Consider the following 24,119-nt stretch of genomic DNA (forward strand, 5'->3'; position numbering starts at 1 on the left):
TATTCTGATAAAGGAATTATTGACACATTATGTCAGAAGTTCAAAGTCAAAAGCACTTAAGGCAGACTTTTAGAATAGTTTCTGAAATCAAGCCACATTAAATGATACTATCCTTGTCACCAAAGTTTTCTCTTTGTACTTCAAAGTACACCATAAACTAAGTAAGATAGACATTCTTCCCCTCTTCCAGTTCAGTAGTGTTTTTTATATCTTCCTAACAGTGTCCTACAAAACTGCTTTTTCAGGTAATAATTTATCCCTTTTCTTTTAGGACCACAGACTCTAATAAAATAACAGACAGATGGGTTAAGACAGCTACAGATGACAACATTTCCCAAAACTTTCAAACGGTTTCACTATGAGAAACCAAGTCTTGCCTACTGAAATGTATTAATGTTAAAGCTCTCTGGAACACTAGGACTGTAAAATACTAAATTCTGCACAGGCACATGTACATACTTTAGAGTTTCATAAGCTTTAAAATAGCATCTAAAATACAATTTTTCCTTACCACTGATCCAAAATATAATTCCTAATTTTCAAATAGCGTTCTGGTGTTTTAGCTTGGCGCCCCTCAAAAAACTCAGGAATTGCTTGTTTTTCTTCTTCTTGAATGATATTTCTATCAACTTCTATTTCTTGTTCTGGTGGCTTAAGCTCTTCTTCCTCTTGGCTCTCCTCCTCCATTTGGCAGGAGGAATGAAAAAGCAATTCATTATCACTCAAGTCTTTCTGAGCTTCACAAGGCTCTGGAGAAGGCAACTGTCTGGCATCATTTGTTATTCCATTCCCATCATGTTTATCACAGTTCTTCATCAGCTTATCACATTTCTGATCATTTAATTCAACTAATTTTTGGTCACTGGTGGTGTAATTTTCAGTCCAAAGTCTAACTCCTGAGCTTGAAAGTGTTTCCATCTCACCTTGCTTTATAGTCAGAAGGTATTCCTTGGAAGATTTGGAAATGGGATTTTCTTGGCTGTCAGAAACCAGTGCTTTACTGGTTTCAGGTCTTTCATTATTAGACATGTCTAACAAGAGAACACTGCTAAGATCCTTTTGGGGAACTGAAGAAGTCAACTCATCAGTTTCATCTGTGATGTCTACTTCTTCATCATCAGATAACTTTTCAATTTTTACAGCGTTCAAGTTGGGATCAGCACGTCCCCTTAAACCTGATGCTGTCCATGCCTTTGTCGCTTCATCTTCATTTTTCATCTGGAAGCCACTGCTATTCTTCTGATTTGGTGTTTCCTTTTCTGGACCATCTAATTTTACCTTATTAAAAATCAAGATAAAATATCCATAATGTTAACATGTTTAAAATGTAATCACTGGCACACACAAAAAAATAAGATACAAAGTTATTAAACTGAGTACATGTCAAAGGTGTATCTTTACTGTGCTTTTTCTGAAGGGGTTACAACTACATTTTAAGTGTAAAAGATCATCACTTCAAATTTCCATAAATATATTTGACTCATTCATGGTCAAATGGTGACTTTTATTAATCAAATAATTATGACCTACTATTAATACTTAGTTTTCAGTATGAAGCTTAAAATGGGAATCTGGCTCAGATCAACCATAGAAAATTAACCAAAAACCATCATACAAGGTATTTTTAAGATATTGCGAAGGCTTATTTCTCAGAATATCTGATACCTCAGCAGATCATTTTTATAATGCTAAAAACTCCTTTTAGTTAAAGGAGTCTATCTCACATATATTTACTGAGTAAATTAAAATCATCTTTCATTTAAATACAAAGACAATAGAAACAAACTGGCTTATGCAAGTTCATTTAATGTAGCTCTAATATCATAGAGCTTATAATTTAAGGCATGAAACTATCATACCTGCTGTTATAAACATAAATATGTTGTAATGCAATAAGAAAAAGAAAAAGAATGCTAACGAGTATATGTGATTTGAAATAAAATCTTTGTTATATATAATTTTGAAAAATCTTGCAAATAACTAATATACCCAAGACGTAACAGCTCCTAAAAAGAGATTATGTATAGATCCTTTATCATAACAGACTCCGAGGATACTGTATTATAGTTAACTGGCTTACTATGTAAAGGAAAAGGAAAGGCTAGCAGGAGGGAAAATGAAATTCGGACATTTAGCCTGAAATAGCCTTTAACAACCTATTTATTTGAAGTTTCTCATTTTTAGCTTAAAATTGCTGACAAAATTTTGCATTGTATTAATTATAAATTAATTTTATAAATATTAAAATGTACCCTTTCATCTCAAGCCTCTGAGTAAAACTGACACTGCAAGAAGTCCCGCACATACCAGCCAGAGAAGCATGGGTAAGAACAACTAAATTAGGCTTGTTCTGGCTCCCAATACCTTGACCTTAGTAGGCTGTCTGGAAAATGCTTTTGCTGATTAAGAGGGAGCAGACTGACTGATTTACAATGAATTCATTCCATTACTTACCTCCTATGACCAAATGACACTAAATTAGGTTAAGTCTTGTATACGGGGTAAAACCCAATACAGCTGACCCTTGAACAACAGGAGGTCAGGAGCACCATACAGTTGAAAATCTGCATATAACTTAAAGTTGGCCTCCCCTTTATGTGGCCCCTTAGCATCTGCAGTTCCACACCTGCAGTTCCACCTCAGGGGATGGTGCAGTGCTGTATTACTGACTATTGAAAAAAAATCCACATATAAGTTGATCAGCTCAGTTCAGCCTGTTTTGTTCAAGGGTCAACCCAATTTACATGAAAAGAAAGCACCAAATTTCATTTAAGACACTTTCAAATTCTATATAATTATGCTTCTAGTACTCAAGCAGAACATATTAGAAAAATTCTAAATATCAGAACTACATGGTTGAATACAGCACAAATTACTTTCGAGACTAAGGAACTAGACCGTAACTGTACATTTTTGAACACTGCAATTTATTAGAGTTTTCAGACAGTTCTTTATAATAATTGTACAAGTTTCATTGCTATTAAAAAGATTTTAGAATCATGTTAGTATTTTTGGCCCCTAAGCTCTAATAATTCTTAAAAGTTTAATGCAAATATTTAAAAAGGAAAAAGATTTTCCAGGAAGCAATGACCTCTAAGGTTTTCTCTTTGGAATACTATTTGCTTTATAGGATGTTTTTGAGCAACTAATAATTTGCCCTATTTAACTGCACGAAATTAAGTGGAGTAACATAATAATACTAATTTAACAGCAATACTCAATACATTGAAGATATGCTTTGAGATTTTTGAAGACAAACATTTATAGGGTACTTTATGGGTATAAAATATTTTCACTATAAACACTCTGAACATTAAGACTTTAATGCCAGGTGGCACCAGTGGAAAAGAACTCGCCTGCCAATGCAGGAGATGTAAGAGACATGGGTTCAACCCCTGGGTTGGGAAGATCTTCTGGAGGAACCCACTCGAATCCCCACAGACAGAGGAGCCTGGCAGACTATAGTTTATAGGGTCACAAAGAGTTAGACGTGACTGAAACGACTTAGCATGTATGCAAGCATGCCTGAGTTAAAGAACTATTTACGCTTATTAATTTTATTTATTTTAAATATGATCACTAGGATATTTATATCCTGCTTACCTTATTTTTAAAGTACTGTCTCGCATAACTCTTCACTTGTAAAACAGTGCGACTTTCAATTAGCTTTGCAATTTTGGTCCACCTTCGGCCAAATTTAGCCTATGTTATCAAAATGGAAAAGAAATTGTTTTTGATTAGCTTAATTAACATGCCAAATTACTGCCAAATTAAAAAAAAGTAAAATGATCTATTTTTGTTTTCTAAAACACACAAGTCTCATATATAGTTAAGACTCTTAAAATCAAAGCCCACAATCTCCTCTTTGAATCTTGACTTATGAAAGCAGACCAAGATGATTTAGAAATTTCTTTCTATAGCTACCTAAATGAAGATCCATCACTTCTATGTACTCCTACAGTATGTATTAGTATTATACATTATGATGTTCCAAAATTAAGGATAACTCAACAAAAAAGTGCATTGAAAGGGAGGTGGGTTGTATGTTCTATTTTCCAATTATAGAATCAACTGACTATGTTCCAACATTAATTTCAAAAAAATTTTCTTAGTCAGATTCCATATTAAAACACACATTACAAAAACTTTTACACTGTTCAGATATCACAGTAAACTGAATTAAAAGATTGAATCACAAATAAAGTGACCTCCAACCAACGCCTCCCTACATCCCTTCATTGTCAAAGGCTGTGTACCTACTAACATCGAGGCTGTGAAGGGAAAAACTGAGAACTTGAGGGAGCTCTGGTGTGTTTTCAAGTACAGACATGAATGCAGTATAATTTTAAAGCTAGACAGTATTTTTAATTATCAAGTCTATCATTTGATACATAAATCTCCTTTACATTATCTCTAACACAAGATACTCTCCATTTCCCAAAGAAGCTCAACAATCTTTTTACATTTCCTAAAACTATTTAAAGGAAAAAAAAAAAAAAACAACAACTCAGAGAAGCTGATCTCAGGGCCAGATTTACATGCCAGAGAGTCATGACTAATGGCAATAAATTATCCTGACCTAAATGATAAATCTTAACTTACATACTTATTTCTGGTATTCAATAGAAAATCTGACATATGGACAATTTCTTAAAACTGAAAGTACTTCTGAGAAAATCAGTAAGTATAAATTAATAACTTATGATAGTTCTTAACTAATACCTGAGATCAACTTTCTGAAGATTTAATTATCTGTAGTATGTGCTAAGGGCTTCCCAAGGTGGTACAGTGGTAAACAATCTGCTTGCCAATGCAGGAGGTACAAGAGAAGCCGATTTGATTCCTGGGTCAGGAAGATCTCCTGGAGTAGGAAATGGCAACCTGCTTCTGTACTGTTGCCTGAAAAATCCCATGGACAGAGAAGCCTGGCTGGCTACAGTCCATAGGGTCGCAAAGAGTCAGACACAGCCGAGTGACTGAGGACACACATTGTGTAATGAAGGCAAATATGTAATTTGGTAGCATAGAGCACTCTTTTGGAAATAGGAAAGATCTGGATAAAGTGTGACTAGTTAGGATTCTAGGGGCTTGGGCACTATGAAAATTGGAGAGGGAACACTAGCAAGAGAAGCAAAGAAAACATTCACCAATTTAAAAAGAGAGCAAAGGGACAAGAGGGAAAAAAATCTTCTTTCATCATTCAGTACCACATAATTTCCTACTCTCAAGCTGGAGAGAATTCAGATTATAAGCAAATGATACTGAGTTACACAGGCTGAGAATACAATCAATGGTTCCATGTATTTTTGTGGGAAAATATTTTAGGTTTAAAATATCTCTTTATATATACACAGATAGATATAGATATCTACATATGTACCTAAATAAAGACACTTGCTTTTATAGGGACAAATTATCTCTGGAAGGATTCACAAGAACAGGTGACAGGCAAAGAAAACTAAAGGTTGAGACAGAAGTCAGAAGGAGACTTAACACTCTACAACTTAAGGTGCCATTTGAGTTCTGAACCATGGAGCTAAGCCTCTATAACTACCACCAATGTCAACAAGAACAACCCCAAAATTCACAATCCATTTGTGTGTATATTCTGATCTTTGGTAATGGACAAAACACTAAAGTTGTCAGCAATCTTAAATATACGACTGGTTAATTAGATTATATAAATGACAATCACACGACAGACTAAAATATCAGTATAAAAAGCATCAGAAGTATAGGAGAAAAATCTCAGGAGGAGATATAACCCTCAAAATAGTTTCTGTAGTTATGTTAACCATGTTTCAATTTGCATTCATGAATCCTACATAATATTACATATTCTACATATATAATATATAAATATATATAATTTCAAAATTAATTGAGTAATATGTACCTTAAAGAAAAAAAATAATCTACTATAGACAGTTAAAAAAATTCCTGCATATTTTGTTAAGTTTCATTATATTAAGGCACTTTCTCATAATTAGAAACTTGTGTACATTTTTTTTTCCATTATGCAACTGTGAATATTTAAATAGATCTCAGTGAAACACTGATGCAAAAGGAATGTTTCTGGTCTTTAACTATATCCATTAAAGTATTTAGATTATGTGCACAAATGCCAAAATTGGAATTGAAAAAAACTGAGCTGATCACCCAGACTGTTCCAAATACAAGTTTTTCCCCAAGAGAAAAGATCAGGTAATTATAAATAAGTTTGCCTTTCAGTACAGGTGGTTGGTAAAACGTATATAGTACAATTTCTTGGGTTTTATTAGTACCAAAAAAGGGGTGAAAAACTACCTAAAATATTGAGTCAAATCTATCAATATTTTAATATTTTAGTAACTTAAGTATGAGTTAAAAGGAATTCTCTCCTACTACACTACAAACATAATCATTCTAACTACATCATTTAACTACAGAAAAACTATAAATGTGATTACTATAATTAAAATGAAATTTTCAGTCTCTATAAATTAACCTTATAATTCTATCAATATTTGCTTCTAGAATTATTTCACTATAAATTAAAAATTGCTCTATTTACCAGCCCTTGTTCAAACAGCTCTTTTTCTTCTATCGTCCACTTTACTGAGTAACTGGCTGGTTTTGTAGGAGAGTGTACCCTGAGGGGAAAAAGAGGAATTGCAAAAAAATTTCTGAAATGGAACATTCCATATTTATGCAGCTAAAGGTTATAGATAGCCATGGGCTAAACTTAATACTTTTTGAGTCTAAGAATTAAAAAGAAGAGAAGAAAAAGCAGGCTGCAGCCTCTACCTGGGGGACCAGATTTACCCTGTCTTATATATTTCTCTAGCTCAGGACAGGAGCCCCCAAAGACATAATCCTTGGGTCTGAGTGAAGATAACACTAAAAGACATCAAAGGAAATAACAAATAGGCTTCCTTAGATTGGACACAAAGCAGCAAATGTTAATACATCTCCAAAACTTGAGAGGCTTGTCGGAGATAAACCGGGCTCCAGAAATACCATCTGATTCTTCTATGTAAATCTACGTAAATATCAAGCCGGAAAAGAGGTGAAAGTACTATGACACTATCATTATTGCTGTTGAAATGCAGGACATTAAGAAATTAAAAATAAAATTGAGATGAAGCCAACTAATTTAATTGATGTGAACCATTAATCTTTTCTTTAACTTCATTTTTTAGTTGTTGTTGCTTGTTCACCAAAATGCAAAAGCCAGTCTGTTCAGTGCTCAAACTCTTGGTAATTACAAGTCTACCCTCTAAGGGATTATCAACATGCAAGCTTAGAAACACTGAATAATATCAAACCTTCTTCAATTATAGGGAAAGGATGTTTATAAAACAGTTAATACTTAACTTCTCTAGATAATTTTTAAAAACTACAAATTCAAATTAAAGTTTTATTTGAAACAAATGAAAATTAACTGACAGGGCAACAGAAATCAAGTCAATTCATAATATACTAGAGGGCAGCTTAAAAAAATTTTCCCCACAAATCCCTAGAAAACCACCTTTCCCATAGTTTAATAAAATTGCCTATGTAGGGCCATAAAGGTTCTGACAAATAAATAATACAATAAAATTATCTTGTAACATTCCAACATTTGTACAAGAAATTTTTGATTTTATAATCGTGTAAACCCAAGGTCAAGAGGATTTTTCCACAGGCCAACTATAACTTGTTTAATTTTCCCCTAATTTTAAACTAATCAAAAAATGTTAAAGTATAAAATGTAAGTACATACATGATTTTTGCTGTTTTCTGCAGACTGCACCACATGAAAAAAGAAAATAAGGAAACCCGTGAAGTTTTTAAAAATACAATTCAGACTTTTAAAAGCATTATAAATTGATTTTACCTCTTCAAGTATTTTTTATCATCTTCCTTTTGATCAAGCCAGAATTTTCCTGGAAGTGACTTATTGGATAAGTAATACCTGTGTAATTATTAAAGAAACTTTTAAAACAATAATAAAGTCCTATAATTATTATGCAATTTGTATAAAGCAGGCACTCACATATCCTGAAAATCACACTTAAATTCAAGTGAAACCAATTCTTCTCAAAAAATTTTCCAGGTGTGTAATAATTATAACAAAAATGTTTGTATCTTATAGGGTTTTTATCTGGATTAAATATTACATGTGAAGTCATACATACACAGTATCTGCACAAAATGTGTACTACCTAAATGCCAGTTTCTCTTTCTTCCCTATTAGAAGTGGCTAAGAAAAGAGATATCCTCAATGTTTTATTTAAATCTTTTTTCCTAACACATATGGAGAATTAACAGATGCTGACTGGTCGTCCAGGATAATTCAGGAGTATCTGCTTTCACATTTCTGAAGGTAACAGAGAAGACTTTAGGGTTGTTCTCTACCCTAACAAATATAACGAACGCTTGGGTCAAATCTACCTCTCAGATTGATTAAACCTAGCCTATACTGTTATATTTTTAGATTCTTCACTTAGCAAATACTGACTGTGTGTCATGTGCACGAGGCATCATGGCAGATATCAGGTGCTGAAGACAAGGATAGAAGAAAGCATTATCCTTGTTCATCCAAGAGCTCGCACAGCTTTTACTATCATTATTTTGTTCCCAAGTCTGGAAGTGAACCACTGACTTCCTAAATATTCATTAATCTAGAATGACACTGTTCAACACATTGGCTAATAGCCACATGTGTAGCTACTGAATACCTGAAATGTGGTTAGCACAAACTGAGATGTACTGTTAAGTATATAAAATGCACACTGGGTTTCAAAGAGTATAAAACAAAGAATGTAAAACATTTCAATGTTTACATATTAAATGTTGAAATATATTTTAAATATACTGGGTCAAATAAAATGTTATTATAATTGATTTCCCCTGTTTTAAACATGGCTACTAGAAAACTATAAAGGACATATGTGACTTGCACTATTTTTCTACTGAAAAGCGATGATCCAGGCTATAGCTGTAATGTTTGGGGAGGGCTGGAGAGTAAGAAAGCCTAAAAGGGGGTTACCCATGAGAATTAAAGGTACACAGACACCCTGAAAACAACACAGCAATAACTGGGAGTAAAAGGAACAGAAATTCTGGCTTAAAAAGGAGATAAAAATCCATGAAACACAGAAGAGTTGAAAACAAACCACTCACTACTTTAATTAGAGTTATATTAACAATCTTTATAAATCAGAAAATCAGAAAACTTTTTATTCAATCCTTTTATTTTACATGTAAAAAAATATATGAGTTCCCCAAAATTTAAGTTGCAAATATCACAAACAGATGAAAGAAACAGGGCAAGAAGCCAGTGGCTGAACTGTGAATAAGGACCTACAACTTCTGGGAGAAAAAAATCTTCATTCTATAGTTTTGTCTTTTTTACTTAGATTGCCCCCAGTAACACCTATAAATTAGTAGAATAAGAAGTGAGAACTTTTACATATTCTCATTCTGTGTCTTTGGACGAATTAATATCTCATACAACTGAAAATGGGAGGTCTGGACTAGAAAATCTGGACTTAAACTAAGGATTCTAGCTGATTTAAAACACTCTATAGGAAATTCCCTGCTGGTCCACGGTTAGGACTTCACACTTTCCCTAAAGAGGGAATGGGTTCAATCCCTGGCCTGGGAACTAAGATCCCACATGCCATGTGGCATGGCAAAGATAAAAAATAAAAACAAAACAACAACAACCAAAAAATCTCTATAATTTCTGTCCAATATTAAGGTAACTGAAAGAGTTGGTTGACAACAGAAACTCAAAAGTATTGGGTCAGATCTCAGACTTAGTGGTAAAACAGAATAGGTAGGTAACATTATACCCTAGCATTACATCTAGCAACTAACAGTGGTCTCTTTTGTAAGTTTTGCATTAATGAATTTTTAACCCTGAAATCTTTACTTTCCTCATAGTGAATAAAGGATACTCTTCTTCCAACAACATTTTCTCAATGACAGCTCTGTTCTCTTCACTGATGGTGCTATCCAGAGTCCAAGGCTATTAAAAAAAAGGAAGAATAATTTTTTTTATTTACTGCTTTTTGAAACCAATTACTATTTTGTTAAATGAAAATACACAATAATATGATTACAAATAATAAAGCTACCATTTACCGAGAACACAGACATATCTTTGGACTCCTACGATAATGCTGAGACAGGCATCACTACTTCAGATGCATTCATAGAAGCAGTAACTAACGTTTTAAGTGGGAAAGAAGAGACTTGAGCCTTAGATTCCTAGGCTCTGGCTCCTACTCATGATAAAGTAATAATGGTTATCCTGCATGAGGAACAATTAAGATACTACTAAGCTTTTGCTAGATACCTCACCTATTAATATTTCCAAAACTCACCACAATTCCTTTCTTCCCCTTAAGCCACAATCTCTCCATACTTCTTTTTAACTCTCAAAACGTAAACATTTTCAGCCAAGTCTCTTTTCCAAGCTCTATTTAGACGGTTATAACTAACTACCCACTCAAAATTTCCACTTGGATACCTAACAGGCTTCTTAAAACTTCACATGTTCAAAACAAAATTTACCAAAGCATAACCTTCACCAGCTTTTCTCCTGCCTTCCCAATTTTGTAAGCAGCATTACTAGTCACCAAGCTATTCCAGCCTGAAACCCAGAAATCATTCTGGATTCTTTCCTTTTCCTTCAATCCCCAAACCCAATATAACAAGCATTTCTACCACGCAAACATAATTCAAATCTGTCAACTTCTGCCACAAGCTGAGGCCAAGCCATCACCGAATCTTGCTTAGGTCCCTAGAAATGTTTCCTAACTAGTCTTTTTCATTTTCTTCCTGCCTCCTGCTAGTGTGACAGGGCCATCATTTGCCTCCCCAACCTGTCACCTCTCCCCCTTTCCTACTATATTCTAGATACTGGATTTCAACAACAGCCTTTGTGCTGCTGTTCTTTCTGCATATAGTTTTCCTCTACTCTTCACATCCCTACTTCTACTTTCAACTTAAATGTCACCTTCTCAGTTTCCCTCACCATGTCCGTCTTGATTATGGTTGTAATCCCCCAAACCTGGCCTGGTGTCTGGCACATAGTAAGTATTCAATAGTTGTTGTTCAGTTGCTAAGTTGTGTGTGACTCTTTTGTGAACCCATGGACTGTAGCCCGCCGGGCTCCTCTGTCCATGGGCTTCCCCAAGCAAGAATACTGGAGTGGGTCACCATTTCCTCCTCCAGGGGATCTTCCTGCCCAGGGATCAAACCCGCATCTCCCACAATGGCAGGGGGTCCTTTACTGAGTCACCAGGGAAGCCCAAGGACTCGATAAATAACTGTTAAATGAAGAAATGAATCATGCAACAATCCCCATATTTTAGATGAAAAAACTGTGGTTCATAAATCTGATAAGTGGTAGAGCACCAATTTGTGCCTAAATCTAGCTGGCTCCAAAGTTGTTTCCCAGAAGGCCATTTTTTCAAAGGAAAAAAGAATAAATTCCTTCTATTTTTAATTTAAGAAAAAGGTTTCACTGTCTTACCTCTGTGACCACTGAGAACTAGCACCAAGTTAAAAAAAGAGAGAGAGAGAGAGAGATACTCTGCGCACTGAGTAATAGCTTAATATACCTGATATTTCCACAAAATACTTACAATAAGACCATTCTCAGTTCTCCATGATGAATCAAGATAATGATCTTGTAAAACTGATGCTGTATTTTCATCACTTCTGCAATAATTGAGAAAATAGGTATAAAAGTGAAATTATACCAATTAATGAATATAATTTACACAGCACAGTGACTGACAGGTTTCGTACGTAAACAAATATTTAGTTCCTTTCTCCATCCTATTTCAACTGCCAAATATCAAGTTTGTTTACTTCTCTGTCTCCCAAGAATAAACAACTCCATGAGGAAAAAACTATGTCCAAACAGCAACCACACACAACATATTCTGTGGCTATGAACCAACATTTCAGATTTCTTTTGATGAATATGCACATCTATACAGGAATTCAACTTTATGACTCTCCTGGTTATATCTAAAGCATAAAAGCCACCCATTAACAGTACCACTCTCAAAATGGAAGAAAAAGCAAGACGAAATAGAAGAAACAAAAGAAAATACTTGAAGGAGGACAGTACAGTGAAGAGATCTAACAAATCTGTTGTTTTAACTCACATAACAAAAATTAACTTGAGTTATCTGGGGGCTTTTCTATGTCTATGAGGGATTCAACTTTGTTAATTCTCAGCCTTTTAACTAATTAGAACTCTCTAAAGTCACACTTAAGAGAGTCATAGTTACTTCCACCATTTAAATGGGGAAACAATGGAAACAGTTAGAGACTTAATTTCGGGGGGCTCCAAAATCACTGCAGATTGTGACTGCACCCATGAAATTAAAAGATCTTGCTCCTTGGAAGAAAAGCTATGACCAACTCAGACAGCATATTAAAACACAGAGACATTACTTTGCCAACAAAGGTTTGTCTAGTCAAAGCTATGGTTTTTCCAGTAGTCATGTATGGATGTGAGATTGGACTATAGAGAAAGCAGAGCGCCAAAGAATTGATGCTTTTGAACTGCAGTACTGGAAAAAACTCTTCAGAGTCCCTTGGACTGCAAGGAGATCCAACCAGTCCATCCTAAAGAAATCAGTCCTGAATATTCATTGGAAGGACAGATGCTGAAGCTGAAGCTCAAGCTCCAATACCTTGGCCACCTGATGCAAAGAGCTGACTTATTGGAAAAGACCCTGATGCTGGGAAAGACTGAAGTCGGGAGAAGGGGATGACAGAGGATGAGATGGTTGGATGGCATCACTGACTCGATGGACATGAGTTTGAGTAAGCTCTGGGAGTTGGTGACAGGGAATCCTGGCATGCTACAGTCCATGGGGTCACAAAGAGTCAGACTCGACTGAGCGACTGAACTGAACTGAAAGTCACATTGTTCACTTCATATGAATAGTTAAGTTTGAGGAGGCCCAATCTGTGATATAATTAAATTTAAAATTTGCTTCTATATGTTTTGAAGTTATAAAAGTTTCCTAGTTAGTGACTTTTCCCAGTCTATACTTAGAAACTGCTATACCTCTTAGAAACTGCTATAATATAAAGTTTATTCTCTGTCTCATCCAATAAGAATGTGAGTTCCATAAAAGCAAGGACTTAGTTTGGATGAGTACTATAAACCCAGAGCTAGGCATATAAATGCTAATCAATATTTGTTGAATGACTGAATGAACAGGTAGGTGGGGTATGGATCACACAGGTCTCTAGGGAGTTGGGAGTACCATCATCAGATCTGGATGTAAGAAAAGACTACTCTAACTTCAGAAAAGACTAGAAGAGGGTCAAAGAGACAAGAAGCAGTTAAGAGGGAGTGATTACATAGATACTAGAGAGAAGTGACAGTAACTTAGACCTAAAGCACAAGCAATGTGAACAGGAAGAAGTGAACACATCTGAGAGGATACTCAGAATCTACAGACTCTCTAATAGGAGAGAGGTAAGGAAGAAGGTTAAAATCTAGGTCTCTTCCCTGCATGAGTGGGTGGATGGTGCCATTTATTGAACTAGGGAACTTGAAGAGGCAGGTTGGGTAAGGAAAGTTTCTATAAAGTGAGATTGAGGAGCTTGTGGCTCACCCAAGGGCAAATAGATTCAGGAAAATGGATAAATGGATCTGAAGATCATGAGAGAGATTTGAGTTGGTGACAGATTTGGGCAATATCAGCCTGTTATTAGATGGAATTTAAGATTAAATGTCATTTGTGTGGGTCAAAATTGGTAGAACATTGGGAAAATTTCATATGGTCCAACTTAAACAGAAATTTAAGCCTTGAGAGATGGACTGTATGGTTAATAAGAAGTCTTATGACAAAAATTCCTTGGAAATACTATGATTTAAAGAACAAGTAGAAGAAACAGAGGATAAGAAAGAATGGTAGAAGGGAAACAAAACACTTCAATGCATCTTCTAACCTTGGTAACCAGCACTTAGCAAGGACTTAAAAGTGTGTTTTCAATTAACCCTCAAGATGTCATGATCAGCTATAACTGAAAAATTCAGAGGGGCATCTAAGTGTTTACTCACACCAAATTCCACATGATTAGAGTACCAACACTAGGGAACAACTGTCACTAGACTGTAATGTTCATGATGCTCTACAGAATTGTGTGAGACAATGACGATGACCATCAGGAACCAACAACCAGTTACTGGTTTCATGAGACTAATGTGACTGTAAGTGCCATCAGCAGACTTTGGGCTCAAACAGAACAATAAGAAAAGGAAAGAAAAAAGAAAAAGAGAAATAAAACACGATCATAAAAATAAAGAAAAACCCATGGAAAAAGGGGAAGAGTCAGTGCTCTCAGATAATCTTTAGTGTTTCCAAGGGCAGCTCATCTGCCTTGAACTTCAGATAAGAATCCCTCACACCTATTTCATACACTTATTGTGGAAAGTAAATCAAACCACGCATGCAAAAGCACTCGGTCAAGATTAACTTGATCTACACAAATGTGAAAGACTGTTATCAAAGGCTTTCTGTTCATTTGTAGAGACTTGTACTGTTTTGTCTAAACAGCTGAAGGAGACTTAGTTACTTCTCATTTTTATAGTGTTTTAAGTTCAGGAAAACTTTAAACGGCTCTGTTTCAGTCCCTCATGGACAGGGGTTGGTACTCTTCTTCACAATTTACAAAGGTGCTATTATTAGGCTGGATCATGTGAAATTGCTATTCTATAGGTCAAAAATGGTCTAAGCCTCACAATTTTACCTGGCTTAATGTAGAGACTTCTAATGAACTTGTTCATAGTTATAAGCAACACAGCTGGCTGAGTTGAGAACTGAGGTCTTCTGATCCTGACCAGTCTAAGCCTCTTCTATTACTAAAAGAGAATTCTGAAAGCACATCTTTAAAACCGCATGTATCAATTTCTTTCTCTGCAAGCAAGGAGTCAAACAGCTAGATATCTCAAGCTGGAGGCTGCTTTTTAAAAGTCACACTGGCCTGCTCTGCAGGAACTGGTACTAAATGGTGACCTCTCACTGGGTCCTCAAAATACTATCCGTGGTGGGAAGGTAAAGAACACAACACTTACAGAGCACCTCTCTTATACTAGAGCACATCCCCAAATCATTTCATTTGATCTTCACAGTAACCGTACGAAGCACATAACATGACAGTCAGCTTACACACGAGTTGTCTGAGGCCCAAAGTCACACTGCTAGTAACTGCTGCTGCTGCTAAGTCACTTCAGTCGTGTCCGACTCTGTGTGACCCCACAGACGGCAGTCCACCAGGCTCCCCCGTCCCTGGGATTCTCCAGGCAAGAACACTGGAGTGGGTTGCCATTTCCTTCTCCAGTGTATGAACGTGAAAAGTGAAAGGGAAGTCGCTCAGTCGTGTCCGACTCTTCGCGACCCCATGGGCTGCAGCCTACCAGGCTCCTCCGTCCCTGGGATTTTCCAGGCAAGAGTACCGGAGTGGGGTGCCATCTAGCTGGGTCAATACACAGCTGTCAAACTCTTAAGTCCCACCCCTTTCTTTTAGATCACGCTGCATGTCGGGAAGTTTTTCATAACTACCCCTACGTGGAAGAGGAAACCAGAGGCTAGTAGGGATAAAACGACACGCCCAAGGTCACACGGCCTGCAAGCGAGGGAACAAGAATTCCTAAGTTGGGTTCTGTCCAGGGACCGCCCCTGTTCTAATTATTTTTTGGGCGGTGGCAAGGAGGCGGGTTCTGGAGTGGCAGTAAGGGAAGAAGCAATCTAATTGCTTAAGAGTATGCAATGTGCTAGGCGCGGTCAGCGCCCTCACAGGATCCCGGTAAATGGGCTGTCCCACGCTAGTCTACGGTACCCGCCCTCTGAGCTCAGGAGGAGCCCACAGACGGGATGGGCGAGGCGCGCCTCTCAGGCCGGCAGGAGACCCTGGCCCAGGGGATAGTTTTCCACTCCCCCGGCCCTTGCCGGAACCGCGGCCTTTAGAGGGTACCTCCTCACTGCCGTGCCCCTCCTCGTCTCTGCAAGCCCAGTCTCAACTGCTCACCCAGACTGTGCCGCCGCTGGCACTAGGTCCCCTTCGATATCCACATCTGCCTCTTCAGCCGCCATGATGGGACCTGACCCCAGCCGTCCTCCCGAGAGATCCCGCGAGAAGTGGAGGGCCTGAAGGCGGGGCCATGTACGTCATGGGGCGGAGTCGACGGCTCTGCCAGTTCTTTCCAGGCTGGGGAAGCGGGGTTTCGGAGAAAAGATGCTAAGGAGTTCTGGGGTTCTGGGGTTTTGTTGAGGAGCAGCTCAGTGCTAAAGAATCCGGTTGCGATAGGCCAGTTCGATCCCTACATTGGATCCTCTGGAGTAGGAACTGGCAACCCACTTCGGTATTCTTGCTGAGAAATCCCGAAATAGTCATGCACATCTTAAAGACTAAGCTTCAACAAAAGCCTTGGCAAGCAGCGCAGGCTTGGGTTTTGAAGAGACTGTGCTCTTGCATAAATTCTTTGGCGCCTCACTCCTCTGATTTGTAAAATGGGGATAATAATAATAATCTGCTGCTGCTTAGTCCCTCAGTTATGTCCCACTCTTTGCGACCCCATGGACACAGCCTGGTGGGCTACAGTCCATGAGAATTCTCCAGGCAAGAATACTGGAGTGGGTTGCCCTGTCCTCCTCCAGGGGATCTTTACCGTCTGAGCCACCAGGGAAGAGCTAATATTTTTATCTAGAGTGCTGAAAATATCAGATTAGACCTGCTTTGAACTGTGAAGGTGGCAACAGTGATCCTTACCTGCTGGTTTTCTTTCGTTTCCTTTTTTTCTTTTTTAAGGAATTATTCAGTACTTATTGAAGTGCTGAACATCTGTTTTATCAAAAAAATTAAGGGTATAACTTATGATTACATATTTTACTTTGTAGAGATCTTTACAATTAATTAAAATATCATTCTCATGACCACTAATTTTCACAATTGCACAGTGAATTAATCCGGACTGATATTATCTACAGATGAGTTCTACAGATGAGGAAACAGGCTCTGAAAACTGAAATAACTAATGGAAAGGAAAGATAGCTGGTCAAAGACAGCTGGGACCAGAATCTAGGCCTCTTGACTCTTTACTGAGTGCTTACCCTCTACACATCATGTAGTTGGGAACTGTGAAAGACAAATGCCATTTCTCTCAAATAATTTATGGTTTCTCAAGAAATTAGATGTTGGCCTTATGGATTATTCTCCCTTGGATCACTGCCGTTATTGTAGCTGTTCATTCACTTGTCTGCCTCCACTGTTGGTTGATGAATTCACTAAGAATAAGCACTGTATCTGCTAGTCTTTTCACTAGTCCTTATACTATCATCATTCAGCAAAGTGTCTGACACACAGTAGGTGCTTGGTAAATATACTGATGAATGAGTCAATCGATTCATGGAATGAGTCCTCTTCCGACACTGTTGTGAGTTTTTTCCATCTCATTTTTGTTTATGCTCAAGCCATAGATGAGCTGTATTATGAATGTGATGGCAGAAGATGGAGGCAAAGTTTATCACAGAGGAAGATCCGGTGTCCAGTGCTCAGAAACTGTATAGTGCCCCATCCTTAGGTCAACCTGCAGATGCTTTGTTGTTGTTGTTGTTGTTGTTGTTCAGTCGCTCAGACATGTCCAACTCTTTGTGACCTCATGGAATTTTGCATGCCAGGCTTCCCTGTCCTTCACCACATCCTGGAGCTTGCGTGAACTCATGTCCATTGAGTTAGTGATGCCATCCAACCATCTTGTCCTCTGTTGTCCCCTTCTCCTCCTGCTTTCAATCTTTCCCGTCATCAGGGTCTTTTCTAGTGAGTTGACTCTTCACTTCAGGTGGCCAAAGTATTGGAGCTTCAGCTTCAGCATCAGTCCTTCCTATGAATATTCAGGGTTGATTTCCTTTAGAATTGACTGGTTTGATCTCCTTGCAGTCCAAGGGACTCTCAAGAGTCTTCTCCAACACCACAGTTCAAAAGCATCAATTTTTTGGCGCTCAGCCTTCTATGTTCAACTTTCACATCCATACATGACTACTGGAAAAACCACAGCTTTGACTAGATGGACCTTTGTCAGCAAAATAATGTCTCTGCTTTTTAATATGCTGTCTAGATTTGTCATGGCTTTTCTTCCAAAGAGCAAGCGTCTTTTAATTTCATGGCTGCTGTCACCATCTCCAGTGACTTTGGAGCCCAAGAAAATAAACTCTCTCACTGTTTCCATTATTTCCCCATCTATTTGCTATGAAGTGATGGAACCAGATGCCATGATCATCGTTTTTTGAATGTTGAGTTTTAGGCCAACTTTTTCCACTCTCCTCTTTCACCTTCATCAAGAGGTTCTTTAGTTCCTCTTTGCTTTCTGCCATAAGGGTGGTGTCACGTGCATGTGAGGATGCTTTACCTGTTGCCAAAGGACTTATCCAATGACCAGTTCTAGTGGTAGCTGGCTTGCTTGTAACAGAGTAGGCATTCTGAGGTATTTGTTGGATGTGATTTACAGTAAGATAGAAAGATGGGCATACCCAGATAATCAAAAGAATATAGATGCCTTTTATTGACCTTTACATAGCAGGCCAGATGGGAACCTTGGACACCCGTGATATCAAATGACACTAGACCATGACAGAGAACACCATGAGAACAGCATCTCTTGCACCAAGGAACTGAAGGCTTTCCGGCCCAGTGCCACCATCATTAGGCATTAAAATATATGTGGAAAGAAGGAAAGGAAGTCCTGCACAGAACTCAAGTATGCCCGCAAGGCCTCTAAATGTAAAGGCCTCTTAAATAGGGGGACTAGCCTGAAGCCTCCCCACACATAACCCACACTATGCTCCTGCTTTGCTGACTTATGTGAAACAGGCTCTGTGAAGTTTTAGCCCAACCCCTAAGAATCCACCTGCAATTCAGGAGCTGCAGGAGACACGAGTTTGGTCCATGTGTCCAGAAGATCCCCTGGAGAAGGGCATGGCAACCCACTCCAGTATTCTTGCCTGGAGAATCCCACTGAAAGAGGAGCCTGGTGGGCTACAGTCCATAGTGTCACAAAAAGTCAGACACAACTAAAGCAACTTAGCACTCATGCATGCACCTACAGAGATACAGCTATAACCCCATATATAACCTGAGTGGATTCCTGAAGCCCAGTCTATTATTTAAAATTCTTTGTTCTAGAGTTCTGCAAAAAAAAAAAAAAAACACTCTGCAATTTGTTTAAAGACTCATTTTCTCACCCATTTGAATCTAGAATAAAAAATTCAGAGTTCATAAATACTTATATTCCTACTGTACTCAGAGAAATGGCATTGAAAAAGATGGACTCGTTCGTTGCTCTCATAAAATCTATCAAACATGCAATTTCAAGATGATATAATAAGTTCTATTAATACATTCCCCATCCTTCTAGGATCACAGGGGGAGGCACTTATCCCAGAATGAATACTCTCTTATACCACATTTTTGAAGATATTGATTAGTTAAAATTTGAAAGTAGTGTTCTAGATTCTAGGGACTACAAAATAGAAGGCCCTGTGCTAATATGGAGAAAAAAAATGGGAAAAATTAGAAGAAATTGATATTCACACAGAGCATAAAGATAGGATCTGAAAGGATGAAACTGCTTCTGGTAAATTTAACTATACCTTCCTTCCCCCTGACAAAAAAAGCTCAAGAGTACTTATAAGAATACAAAAATAAGTAAGACAGACAAAGACAAATATCATATGATATCGCTTATACGTGGAATTTAAAAAAAGATATAAATGAACCTATTTAAAAAATAGAAAAAGACACACACAGAAAACAAACTATGGTTACCAATCAGAATGGTGGGGGAGGGATAAATTAGGAGGTTGGCATATACACACTCAGTTTAGTTCAGTTCAGTCACTCAGTCGTGTCCGACTCTTTGTGACCCCATGAATCGCAGCACGCCAGTCCTCGCTGTCCATCACCAACTCCCAGAGTTCACCCAAACCCATGTCCATCAAGTCGGTGATGCCATCCAACCATCTTATCCTCTGTTGTCCCCTTCTCCTCCTGCCCTCAATCTTTCCCAGCATCAGGGTCTTTTCAAACGAGTCAGTTCTTTGCATCAGGTGGCCAAAGTATTGGAGTTTTAGCTTCAACATCAGCCCTTCCAATGAATATTCTGGGTTGATATCCTTTAGCATGGACTGGTTGAATCTCCTTGCAGTCCAAGGGACTCTCAAGAGTCTTCTCCAACACCACAGTTCAAACGCATCAATTCGACGCTAAGCTTTCTTTATAGTCCAACTCTGACCTCCATACATGACCACTGAAAAAACCATAGCCTTGACTAGATGGACCTTTGTTGGCAAAGTAATGTCTCTGCTTTTTAATATGCTATCTAGGTTGGTCATAACTTTTCTTCCAAGGAGTAAGCGTCTTTTAATTTCATGGCTGCAATCACCATCTGCAGTGATTTTGGAGCCCAGAAAAATAAAGTCTGACACTGTTTCCACTTGACATACTCCTTTTCCTATTTGAAACCAGTCTGTTGTTCCATGTCCAGTTCTAACTGTTGCTTCCTGACCTGCATACAGGTTTCTGAAGAGGCAGGCCAAGTGGTCTGGTATTCCCATCTTTTTCAGAACTTCCCACAGTTGATTGTGATCCACACAGTCAAAGGCTTTGGCATAGTCAATAAAGCAGAAATAGATATTTTTCTGGAACTCTCTTGCTTTTTCGATGATCCAGCAGATGTTGGCAATTTGATCTCTGGGTCCTCTGCCTTTTCTCAAACCAGCTTGAACATCTGGAATTTCACAGTTCATGTATTGCTGAAGCCTGGCTTGGAGAATTTTGAGCGTTACTTTACTAGCGTGTGAGATGAGTGCAATTGTGCCGTGGTTTGTGCATTCTTTGACATTGCCTTTCTTTGGGATTGGGATGAAACTGACCTTTTCCAGTCTTCTGGCCACTGCTGAGTTTTTCAAATTTGCTGGCATAATGAGTGCAACACTTTCACAGTGTCATCTTTCAAGATTTGAAATAGCTTAACTGGTATTCTATTACCTCCACTAGCTTTGTTCATAGTGATGCTTCCTAAGGCCCACTTGACTTCACATTCCAGGATGTCTGGCTCTAGATGAGTGATCACACCACCGTGATTATCTGGGTCGTGAAGAAATTTTTTGTACAGTTCTTCTGTGTATTCTTGCCACCTCTTCTTAATATCTTCTGCTTCTGTTAGGTCCATACCATTTCTGTCCTTTATTGAGCCCATCTTTGCATGAAATGTTCCCTTGGTATCTCTAATTTTCTTGAAGAGATCTCTAGTCTTTCCCATTCTGTTATTTTCCTCTATATCTTTGCATTGATTGCTGATTTCTTTGCATTATCTCTCCTTGCTATTCTTTGGAACTCTGCATTCAGATGCTTATATCTTTCCTTTTCTCCTTTGCTTTTCGCTTCTCTTCTTTCTACAGCTATTTGTAAGGCCTCCTCAAACAGCCACTTTGCTTTTTTGCATTTCTTTTTCTTGGGGATGGTCTTGATTCCTGTCTCCTGTACAATGTCACAAACCTCTATCCGTAGTTCATCAGGCACTCTGTCTATCAGATCTAGTACCTTAAATCTATTTCTCACTTCCACTGTATAGTCATAAGGGATTTGATTTAGGTCATACCTGAATGGTCTAGTTGTTTTCTCCACTTTCTTCAACTTCAGTCTACTAGATATCAAACAGGTAACAATTAAACATTACAAAATAAAAGATTAGTGAACTTGAGCATATAATCAAAGAACTATCCAAAATGAAACATACAGAGAAATGAAAACACTTTTAAATAAGCAGAAAAGTCAATGAGCTGTAGGATAACGTCACGCTCAGTTGGGGGCTCTGAAAAATGGATGGTAGGGATCAGGAAAAGTATTTGAAGGAGAAAAGGAAAATTTTTCCAAATTTCAGGAAAACTATAAACTCACATATCCAAGAAAATCAAAGAATTCTAGGCGTTAGAAAACATAAAGAAACTATACTAAGGCCCATTGTAATCAAATTTCTCAAAACTAGTGATAGAAAAGCAAGCTTTTCAGACAATAAAGGCACATTCCCTACAAAGGAAAAAACATAAGAATGACAATAAATTTCTTGTCAGAAACAATGGAAGCAGGAAGACAGTAAGCCAACATTTTAAAATTACTGAAAGGAAAAAGGCAGCTTAGAGAACTGTATATCTAGTATAAATATCTTTCGAAAATGAAGGCAATGTTAAGCCTTTTCGAGATACAAAATCTGAAAGAACACATCATCAACCTATCTACTACAAAAAATGTTAAAGAAAGAAATTATAGAAAGAAATGAAATGATATGGCAGAAAGAAATGATAGATGTAAATCTGAATCCCTGTAAAAGAAGGCAGAGTACAGGGATGGTAATGACATGGTAAATGTAAAAGATTTGTTTTCTTAGTATCGAAACCATTAAGTGTCATTTCAGGGGTCTCTGAAGAACTCTGATACTATAGTCTTTATATCTCAGCACAGAGAAGAATTCAGTGAGAGCAAAGTGGTAGATAAAAAGTGATTTACTAGAACAGGAGGCTTGTGAGGCTTACACATGGGTGGCTAGAAATGCCACACCCTGAGAACTTACTGGGCAATAGTTTTACAATCAAAGAAAAAGTAAAGAGAGGCAGAGGACCTTCTTTGTCTTTCTTTGCTTTTTTATCTTTCTTGGGGGGGCTCCAAAATCATTGCAGATGGTGACTGTAGCCATGAAATTAAAAGACGCTTACTCCTTGGAAGAAAAGTTATGACCAACTTAGACAGCATATTAAAAAGCAGAGACATTACTTTGCCAAGAGAGGTCCATCTAGTCAAGGCTATGGTTTTTCCAGTGGTCATGTATGGAGGTGAGAGCTGGACTATAAAGAAAGCTGAGCGTCGAATTGATGCTTTTGAACTGTGGTATCGGAGAAGACTCTTGAGAGTCCCTTGGACTGCAAGGAGATTCAACCAGTCCATGCTAAAGGATATCAACCCAGAATATTCATTGGAAGGGCTGATGTTGAAGCTGAAACTCCAATACTTTGGCCACTTGATGCAAAGAACTGACTCGTTTGAAAAGACCCTGATGCAGGAAAGATTGAAGGTTGGAGGAGAAGGGGACAACAGAGGATGAGATGGTTGGATGGCATCACCAACTCAATGGACATGAGTTTGAGTAAACTTCAGGAGTTGGTAATAAACAGGGAGGCCTGGCATGCTGCAGTCCATGGGGTCGCAAAGAGTTGGACATGACTGAGCGACTGAACTGAACTGAATGTTTTCATCATCAGCTCCTCTTCCAGGTTGAAAAAGGAAGTTTTCTTGTCCCTTTGTGGTCAAGCTAGGTCCAAAAATTACTGTTTTTTAGGTGTGTGGAGAGCATGTTCTAGAAATCATTAATGTACTGAGCTCACTGGACAGTATGGGGGTCTCATGCATCCATTGTTTTATTGTTTGGGGGCATGTCCTGTGCTTCTGTTGCAAGGTTTTGTTGCTACGCAAGCCTGCTTGCTTTTGTGGTTAAGCAAATCTGCTTTCTTGAGTAATTATTAACTTACAGAGATCTCCTGTATTTTCCTACTTATAATCCCCTAGTGGGATTAACTATTTAATTGTCTCTTTTGTCCCTTCAATCTGTTCCTATCAGTATTTAAATCTCTTTAAATGAGAATTGACTGTTTAAACAAAAGTAATTACAATGTAATGTGAGATTAACAGCATATATATGAGTGAAATATATGAGAACAATAATACAAAGTCTCGAAAGGGAGGGATACAAGTGCAGGCATACCTCAAAGATACTGCATGTTCTGTACCAGACCACCACAATAAAGAGAATATTACATGAAGCAAGTACAAAAATTTTTTGGTTTTCCAGTGCACAAAAGTTATGTTTATACCATATGGTAGCCTATTAAGTGTGCAATAGCTTTATGTCTAAAAATACATCATTTAAAAAATACCAAAAAAGAACCTATTACAATAGTAACATCAAAAATCACTGATCACAGATCACCATAATAAATATATAGTACTTGAAAGTTTGAAATATTGTGAGAATTATGAAAATGTGACAGAGAGAAATGAAGTGA

At 37.7% G+C, this 24,119-nt stretch overlaps 1 protein-coding gene across 6 annotated transcripts in view; it reads right to left on the bottom strand.

Annotated features, from left to right (window-relative positions):
• The window catches only part of MYSM1 (Myb like, SWIRM and MPN domains 1), a 42,468-nt gene extending 26,355 nt beyond the window's left edge, over positions 1-16,113 (bottom strand). For 3 of the 6 annotated variants that reach the window (XM_042248683.2, XM_012156222.5, XM_004002019.6), the window contains exons 1-8: positions 16,039-16,113; positions 11,622-11,697; positions 9,927-9,997; positions 7,859-7,936; positions 7,745-7,768; positions 6,554-6,632; positions 3,604-3,702; positions 512-1,278 (exon numbers count right to left, since the gene is read on the bottom strand). In XM_042248683.2, the coding sequence (XP_042104617.1) occupies positions 512-1,278; positions 3,604-3,702; positions 6,554-6,632; positions 7,745-7,768; positions 7,859-7,936; positions 9,927-9,997; positions 11,622-11,697; positions 16,039-16,103 (1,259 nt within the window). In that variant the 5' untranslated portion in view covers positions 16,104-16,113. The remainder of the gene's footprint in view (positions 1-511; positions 1,279-3,603; positions 3,703-6,553; positions 6,633-7,744; positions 7,769-7,858; positions 7,937-9,926; positions 9,998-11,621; positions 11,698-16,038) is intronic. The other 3 variants (XM_060400200.1, XM_060400199.1, XM_012156294.5) reach the window with 1 other exon arrangement.
• Between the last annotated feature and the right edge of the window lie 8,006 nt (positions 16,114-24,119).

The sequence above is a fragment of the Ovis aries genome, chromosome 1 (assembly GCF_016772045.2).
Source record: "Ovis aries strain OAR_USU_Benz2616 breed Rambouillet chromosome 1, ARS-UI_Ramb_v3.0, whole genome shotgun sequence".
Classification (NCBI taxonomy): domain Eukaryota; kingdom Metazoa; phylum Chordata; class Mammalia; order Artiodactyla; family Bovidae; genus Ovis; species Ovis aries.